The following is a 9,314-nucleotide window of genomic DNA, read 5'->3' as shown; positions in this document are numbered from 1 at the left end:
ATGGCTCGAGCTTGAGACAAACCTAAAAACAATGTTTGAACTCGAGCTCGTGAGAATGTCAAAAAGCTTGAGCTCAGCTTGGCTTGGTTTGATTAATTAGTCAAGCCAAGCTCAAGCTTAATATCAAATTCAAACTCAAGTTCAAATTACAACTTTACATAATTAAATCCATCCATTCATCATTCATTCTCTATAGCTTGAGTATAATTGTTTAAAATCCAATTTTTACATCTATATTTGTTATCCGTGCAACTATAATCTTCACAAATTTAAATGAATTAACATTTCAAAACATATATAAATAAACAAGTTATAAATTTAACATTCCAAAACATGTGTAATGTCATAATAATGAGTTTATTTAGTAAATATATATCAAGCTACAAACGAGCCTAAGCTCAACATGTTTTGTATCAAGTCTTATTGTTCACGAGCTTGTTCACGAACATTTTTTTTTTTTTTTTGCTCAAGCTCAGCTTGTTTATCAAACAAGCCTAAAACTAAGGCTCAGGCTTGACTTATTTATAAACATAACATGAATGAGCTTTTTATTGAGCTGAGCCTAAGTTGTTCATGAATGGCTTGGTTCGTTTACAGCCCTAGTGGTTTCACATTAGTAATTGGTTCTGACTCAGTCATGCCAGAAGCAAGGAATTCAATGTACAATGTACAACCCGCTATGCTCGATAAAAATGGTACACTAACAGGCCAAACAACAAGAAACCAAGACCATTTATTTGTTTGGAAGGTTAGCAATCTTCAGCAGTCTGTATAACTGTATAAGGGCTAAACTAAGATAACTCAAATGAAAGTGCATGGTTCAGGAATTTTGAGAAGACAAAAGCCCAATTAATAAAAGGACCAGTAAAAGAAGTGCAAGACAAACCTGAACTGTAATTCCTCACTTGAAAATTGCCAATACATATTGTACAGAGTTTGTATTAGTCTAAATATACTTCAATCCAGAGATAAATTGTTGTCTAGAGATTAGAGTCTGGGCTAGGGAATAAATAATTCCTAAAAGTCCCAAAATCCTAATCTTAAGCACATCTGTAATTATAACAGATGGCAGATTAAGGGGCAACGTGATCAATGCCATCCAGTCTGACTGCTTCTTATAACTCCACACAAATCTGTTGAAAAGGATATGGCTGGGGAACGTAAGAACAAGCAGGGCCAAATTCTTTACCGCAAACAACCAATCTGGCCCACCAATTTGGAGGCCCCACCCTGCATTCCCATGCCAGACATCTTCCCATATGCTGTACAGAGCTGTCACAACCAGGTAAGCTGATATGACTACCGTAACAGGGAAATACCTTTGCTTGTCCCCAAATCCAGCAACAAAATCGGAGTCCTGGTTGAGAAGAAGCAATATAGGTGCCAGAAAGAATATTGCACGATTGGATCCACCTGTGAGGTTGACATTCAAGATAAGGCATATGGCAAAGCACATCACCGTAGCTACATTACCAACAGCTGGCATCCAGGCTCCCTCAGCTGCCATCCTCTTGATTGTGAAGGTTGCTACAGTAGAAGACCGACGCTGTTGCATGAATCTCATTCTTGGGGGAAAAGTAGAGGAGCTGCTATGACCAGATTGATTATGTCTAATTCCACCCCTTTCAAGAGCCTTTTCTCGTATAAGTGAGGCAAGTTCGAACTTTATCTCCAGAGCTATAAGCATAAAGATAGCTGCATATAGACCAAGAAGAGACGTCCTTGCCCCCTCAACAGCCAGCAGAGTTGTGAGCTTCTTCTCTTCCTCTCCCATGTCTCCAAATCCACCATCTCCTAGGATGTTCTTGATCCTCACTTGTCCCTCCAAAAGATATGTCACAGGAAAGAGAGCCACAAGAAGAGCAAATACCCATGGTAGAACCTTTGTGCTTGAGGCAGATGGGAAATGAGTGAAGACCACAAACACAGAAGCACATACCATAGTTACAACAATAAGGGCATGCAGGACAGCAGCCTGAAGAAAGTACTCAGCTGATATGAAGACACCCAGAGCAATCCCCATGGCTATGGAGTAAAATGCTCTCAACTCAACCATGTACTTAATTGGGATGATGGATGTCACAGCCGCTAGAGTAAGCAGAATTGCCAAAATAAGCAGCCAAGATGGCCATGTAGGCTTTGTGGCCATGAATCCATAGATGGAGATGTCATCAGCAGATTGGCGAGCAGCTTTGATAAGGTCAGACCGGTAAGTCAATGACAATGGGATTGGTGGTTGCATTAGGATAAACAGAAGACCCGTTGCCACCACCAAAACTAGGCATCTCTTAGCAGACTGCACAGGGAAGGAGAAAGAGTGGTTAGTTTTTTCTTTTAAAACATTGCATCGTTAGGACTCAAATAAAATGAACATCATGTGATTGTTTTCTGCTCACAATGTCAAACCTTCAAAGATTTCCAAAATAACTACTAATTTAGTTTCTTTTGACGAATAACTATTAATTAGTTTTCTTTTGATGAATAACTATTAATTTAGTTTCTGAATGGTAATAATTTCTCTACAAGAAAATAAATGATACAAGGTAAAAAAAGAACTAACCTAAGGAATTTTTCTGAAAAAAACAGGTTAAGTGATCTCATAAGACAGATTGAGGGTATTGTTTCACCAAGTAATGTTTGATATCTTCTATTCCTAAGAGGTGAGGACACAAATCAGATGAGTTGGAGGGTGAAGAGCAATGGTAACTTCAATGTTTGTTCCTATTAAGCGCTCTCAGAGGCTCCAATGGAGTGGCTTTCCAAAGGAGGAGCATATTGCATGTGAAGGCTCTTAAAAAGGTGACATTTTTTGTCTAGACAGCTGACAGGGGGCACAATCCTTACATGTGACAATCTTATGTGGAGAGCTATAACTATGAAAACAGGTGTTGTATGTGCAAATTGTAGTGAAACAGTGGACCACTTATTAATTAGTTGTGTTGTCACCAAAGAATTGTGGTCTATCATATTTTCAACGTTTGGGGTTCACTAGGTGCTGCCTGAGAGAGTTACTTTCTGGATGGAAGGGTTGTGTTGGTAATCATGGCATCATTCGCTTGGAAATAGCTACATTGTCTAATGTAGACTCTATGGAGGGAGAAAAATAATTGAACTATTAAGGGTGTGAAGATTTCAGTTATGGTGTTGAAATATTCTTTTTTGAGAGTTTTGTTTGAGTGGTCCCATACTCTTGATATTAGTGATGAGCATTCATTTGTAAATGTTATAGGCTCTCTTTTTTTAATAACCTGCCTTTTTCTCTCTGTAATTCTTTAGGAACATTTGTGTATACATCATGTCTTTTCAATAAAAATACTACTAATTAAAAAAAAAAAAAAAAAATCTCCACGTAATACTTGTGTCCAAATTAATGTTCCAGATATCTGCACATAATTCTAAAACCTTATCAGTAGAAATTTATCAAATGCCCTCAGTAATATGGAAGACTTTCAAGCTTACCAACTTATTACCTCTTTTCACTATTCCCATGTTTGTGGCTAATAGATTAGAGATTTTAGAGAAATTTTCTGTGGGATGCCTCAGTGGAGGAGTTCAAATATTCTATGGTGGGGTGGGATACGGTTTGTTCACCTATTGAGTTAGGAAGTTTGGGAATCAAGTGGATAGGGCTCTTTAATCAAGCTTTACTTGGGAAATGGTTATTGCATTTTAGGCATGAAGATACTCAATCTGTGGCGTTGAGTGTTTGCTTTGAAGTTTGGAGTGGAAGGGGGAGGCTAGACCTCGAAATCAAGTAGAGGGACCCATGGATGTAGTCTTTAGCGTATTAGAGCGGGTTGGAATAACTTCTCTCAGCATGGATCCTTCGAGTTTGGGAAGGGTACACGTCTAAGGTTTTGGTATGATCATTGGAGTGGCTCTCACAATGTAAATACCCTGACCTATATGCTTGTACATCCAACAAAGATGCTTTAGTCTCAGATTGTTTAGATAGCAATATGAATAGAGGGAGTAAGAGTTGGCATGTGCAATTCATAGGGATTTTCATGATTGGGAGTTAGAGTTGGTGAATTCATTCCTAGGCCACATTTACTCTCAAATGCCTAGAGGGAAGGGGTGCAATAATGGAGTTTGAAGGGGAGTGAGAAGTTTGATTTTGGGTCCTATTGCAATGCATTCCGTAGCACCAATCCAATTCTTGGATAAGTGTGTGGTGTGTTGAGGCACCTAAGCAAGTGTCCTTCATATGGACAGCAGTTTGGGGTAGGATCCTAGTGAGATTCTCATCAAGAGCTGGTGTTGCATGTGTCAGTGCAGTGTGAAAACAGTTGACCATTTGTTGCTACTTTGCAAAATTGCTTTTAATATGTGGAGTGTCATCTTTAAGATGATTGGAATTCATTGGGTATTGCCTTGGATGGTAATAGCTTTATTGTTTGGTTGGAGGAATTGGTTTAGGGAACACTCATCAGACATTTGGAACCTTGTTCCATCATGTTTAATGTGGATCATGTGGAAGGAAAGTAATAAACACACTTTTGAGAATTTTGAGAGCTCTCAAGAGCAACTGCAATCTGTGCTAATACGTACTTTGTCTGATTGGTCTAGAGTGTGAGGTTTTACTCATTGTAACTCTTTTGTAGAGTTTCAAGACTTTCTCTTTTTTTTTTTTTGTAATTTTTTAAGACATTCTGTGTTCGTCATTGTGAGCATGAAGTGATCTTCCTCATTAAAAAAATTTATTCCTTATCCAAAAAAAAAAAAAAATATATGGAAGATGAATTTGAAGAATCATAACATAAATACTATGAATCTGAATGGGAAGTGGAAAATGTTTAGCTGCACAAATTATTTTGCTTCAGCAACAGATTTTTAATATTTTCCCCCACTGGCTGTAAACAATATTTTATAGAATAAGAATAAACAAAAACCACACAACTGCAAAAGAAAAAATATGCTTACCTGTACATGAGGGAAGTGGAGCGCTACTATGGGTATACAAGCCATTCCCATAGAGAGAATACAAAATCCAAGAAGTAAACCATCAGATGGAGATCTCCCGTTCCACCATTGGAGGGCTTCAAAAATTGTTTCTCGGCAAAACCATACAGATAAAGCAACCACAGCAGCATGAACATAACCTTGCCAAGGTTTCATCTTTGAGCCTGTTCTTGATTTATCCCTACAAAGTCCAAAGAGTGAAGAATTAACAAGGTTGATTTCCTAAGACTACGAGGTTTTGAGAAAAATTGAAATCATTGAAGTATGCAACAGAATAAATACTTGTAAAGAAGCACTGGGGGAGAAATGGCCAATAAAAGAACAGCTGCCATCCATACTACGGATTTTGATGTAATCAACAGCATTGCCAGCTTCGAAGAATAGAGGCAAGTCAAAATCCAAGCTGCCTTTGGTCCAATTCGATGATCCACAGATAGTCTTCTCACCAAAGCCAAACCCACAAAAGTAGTTACAATAACCATGTAGCTTGGATACATCACGTCATCCTCAAATCCATAATAGTAAATGCTAGAGTAATTGAAAAATCGATCCTCAATGTAACATAGTAGCAATGCATGGCTGATTAAAGAACCCTCAATCAAAAAATGAAATTTTGAGGGTAGAATAGCTAGACCAGGAACAGCCATGGCCAGGACAACGTTTGCAATTATGAATTTACAGAAGGATTTCAGGGACATGCCTGCCATCCAAATATTAAGGTCCCAGAAATTATGCATCACAAACCATGTAATCATCAAGCTACCAAGCACAACAAAGCCGAAATATGATGGCAGGCTCCTATTAGTGAAAAATCGAGCCAAATAGAATCCAGCAACAGAAGGCAGCGGGAGGAACTGCAAAATTAAAGAAAGAAATATATAACCATGTATGCTTCAAGTCCCATATTCACTCAGTGGGGTATAAGCAAGCAGTAGACAGTGCTCAACCATGGGCTTGATCCCAAACAGTTCTAATGCTCATGAACAAAGTAAAATATATATAATCTGAAATTGAAATTTCTTCCAGCATTACTTACACTTCTGATCCAAAAAAACAAAAGGAAATAAATCTTTTTGGGCCCACCCCTAGTAGCAAAAGTCATTGGGTACTAGTGGGCCAGTGGCTATTGGCTAACACTAAAGCCTTGACGGTGCTAAAAGTCGAAAGGATGAGTTTTAGCTAGTTAAAAATCACTGACTCACAGTCAGTTCTGTACCCACATGTTTATTACATACAACATAGGCAGTTATTTATTTAGAAAACAGACTTTCCATGTTTCTCAAAACATTTTAGTTGATAGTGTCAGCATTGGTCCATCAGCGAGACACAACCAACACTAGGGCCACCTTGATTTTCAAAGAAAACTGGAAAAGGTTAATTGCACCTAATTAGGCATGCTTCATTGATGGGCATCCATTATGTCTACAACGATGAATGTAACTGATTGAAAACCAACAATAACTTTAGATGCATCAAACGTTTTCAAATATTCTCTGCATTCAAATAATATTTAACTAACAATTAGCATCAGTGACACACCGGGCAGATTGTGAACATCACTCTTTTTTTTTTCTTACAAGACATAAAACATCATAATGCTACCAAAAATTTTAAAATAGCCTAATCCTGATAAAGCACGTAATAATGGCAAGTTTGATTTTGAAGTGTATTGTGTAATCTTTTCATGTACCTTTCAAATCAGCTAAAGATATCTCTAATAAGTAAACAACAATGTTAAGAGTGAATTGCATACCAATATAGGAAATCCAATAACAATTGCACCGGCAGCACTGACTATCACAGCCAATGTGGTGAAAGCTACGGAGCTAAACGCATCGGAAATCATTCCCACAGCATAAGCAGCAGCTCCGGAAGCACCTCCAAGCATGGCAACAGTCACAAGAAGGTAACTCAACGGGGCAGGCACGTGAATGTACCTCCCAAACGAATGGAAAACAACCCTAAACTCCAAACAAATCACCACAACAACCAAAGCAACGGCGCCATTGACGATGCGGATACTATGCAGCTGGTTAGGATTCTTGGTGATCCACCAAAGCGCGCCCCTGGTGGACGCATAGAGCTGGAACAAGAAGGGGATAAAGAAGAGGAGAAATAAGTCTGCGATGGCTGCGGCGGAGGAGAAAATGACAGAGTAGTGAGAGGCAATGTGGAAGACGAGAGGAAAGAAGAGGAGATTTAGGGTGTGGAAGCAGCTTTCGAGGGGGCCGAGGATTAAGTTATCGTCGGGAACCTCGCCGCCGTGGTATTTGGCGTCGTTCTTGGAGGCGAAGGATGAGATTCGAGGAATGGAGTAGAGCCAATAGAAGATGCAATTGAAGGCCATGAGATAGTAAGCGGCATTGGGCATGCCGACGGCGGAAACGGTGGCCCAGGTGAAGAGAGAGGAGGCGGCGAAGGGGACGGAAGCGAATAAGAGGCGTTCGAGGGCGAGAACGATGGAAGGGTTTTCGATTTGGATCCATTTGAATTGGAGAGAAGACCAGACTCCGATCAAGAAGTTGGACTGGGCGCAGAGGAAGGCGGAGAGGAGAGTGAGAGGGAGAGAGTTGAAGGACTGGCGGAGAGAAGTGGTGGCGGAGAAGAAGAAGGCGAATTGAGAGAAGAGGAGAGAGAGCCAGACGGAGAAGAAGGCGGCGGGTTTGAAGTTGAGGGAATCGAGGATGTAGGAGACCATGAGGCCGACGGTTAGGGTGGCGAGCACGGCGGTTCCGCCGAGGTCGAGGAGGAAGGCGGCGCAGGGGATGAGGGCGATGGCGATTCGAGCGTTGTAGGCGAAGGATGTTGCTGAGAATCGAGAGTTTTTGAGCGATCTGGAAGAGGAGGTGGTGGTGGTGGGGAATCTTTGATTAGGGTTAGAGTCGGGAGAGGAGAACGGAGAAGGGGAGCCATTGTTGAAGGAGGAGGAGGAGGAGAAAGAAGGAGCGCTAATGGAGGAAGAGATGTAAGGGCGGAAGGACCGGGGTTGAAGCTCCGGCGGCATCATTTTGGCTCGCCGGAATCAGATTGAGATTGAAGAAAAGGATCTGAGATTTTTATTTTTAAGTCCGGAGAGGAGAGGAGTCACGGCTGGCTGCTTCGTTAAGCTTTGGCTCCGGAGTATAGAGTATTTTGGAGTTGGAGATTTGGGAGATTTTTGGGAGTAGGGGTTTGGAAATGGGTGACGTGTTTGAGAGAATTGGAGCCGTTGGATTGTTGATCTAGCGAATGGTATTGCTGCAGCATATTGCGAAGAAAATTAGAACTAGGAAGGAGGCCACTGCTACAATAGGAGTAGGTGGAACTTGAACAATTTTTTTTTTTTTTTTTAATTGGCTGTAAATGCTTGTATGGCTCAACCACAGACTTGGACTTGGGTTAAATTTGCTATTTCTATTGCAGTTGCAGAGCCCTAAAACAATTTTCTTTTTCTTTTTTTTTTAAACTCTCTTGAACCAATAATATTTTGTGATTATGTTTTTCTCAAATAAATAATATATATGAGAGATTATGTGAATAGTATAGTATACATAAAAAAAATTATTTAGATGATGAATTAATAATAATAATAATAATAATAAATAATGTTATACTAATCATAACTTATATGATCTAAAAAGATTATGAAATATGATATTAACATTTAATAATTGGGTTTACCAAAATAAACATTTAAAAATTGGATTACGAGCAAGATTTGACGGGCACTATGGCTTAAGCATAAAAACTTCACATTCACTAGAGCCCTTGGGTAATCTATAATATATATATATATATATATATATATATATCTCCTATTCCGTATATTTCCCACTTTCCATTTTTATTATAAAAAAAGTATGTATATATATATATATATATATTTTTTTTTTTTTTTTCAAGAAAGAATGCATATATGGGATGTATAGTTGTATACATATATGTGTTGTATATATATAAAGTCTATCCTATTGTTTGGATAAACGTTATTAGTTGCTTTTATATATATATATATATATATATATATATATATATCCTATCAAATATATATATATATATTTTTTGAGAAAAATTTAGTTGCTTATATACTTAGTTACATGGTTCTTTCTCTAAAATAAATAAATAAAAATTACATGGTAAAGTGAAAAAATAATTGCTTAAAAGTTAAAACCATTTTCAAACCCAGTTTAAGCAAATAATTGCTTGGGCCGATCTATTTTATTTTTAAATGTGGCCTTGTTGGCTCACTGTTGGGACACCAAAGTGGATTCTCTTTGCTAATAATTAAATGTATAGAAAAAGAATGCTTTGTTTGCTCGAATTATGAGTATCTCCAGCAGGTTTTTCAAATTTTTGTATTGTTTGGAGAATGA

The 9,314-nt window shown here is 38.6% G+C and overlaps 1 protein-coding gene across 1 annotated transcript; it reads right to left on the bottom strand.

The window, feature by feature from the left end:
• Window positions 1-874: 874 nt before the first annotated feature.
• On the bottom strand, window positions 875-8,264 carry LOC126718048 (uncharacterized). The gene is made up of 4 exons (XM_050420075.1): window positions 6,716-8,264; window positions 5,245-5,816; window positions 4,924-5,143; window positions 875-2,296 (listed from the first exon to the last, which is right to left on the bottom strand). The coding sequence occupies exons 1-4, from the start codon at window positions 7,967-7,969 to the stop codon at window positions 947-949; spliced, it is 3,396 nt and encodes a 1,131-aa protein (XP_050276032.1). The 5' UTR covers window positions 7,970-8,264; the 3' UTR covers window positions 875-946.
• Between the last annotated feature and the right edge of the window lie 1,050 nt (window positions 8,265-9,314).

Source organism: Quercus robur, chromosome 3 (genome assembly GCF_932294415.1).
Source record: "Quercus robur chromosome 3, dhQueRobu3.1, whole genome shotgun sequence".
Lineage (NCBI taxonomy): Eukaryota > Viridiplantae > Streptophyta > Magnoliopsida > Fagales > Fagaceae > Quercus > Quercus robur.
This window is presented reverse-complemented; position numbering and strand designations above follow the sequence as displayed.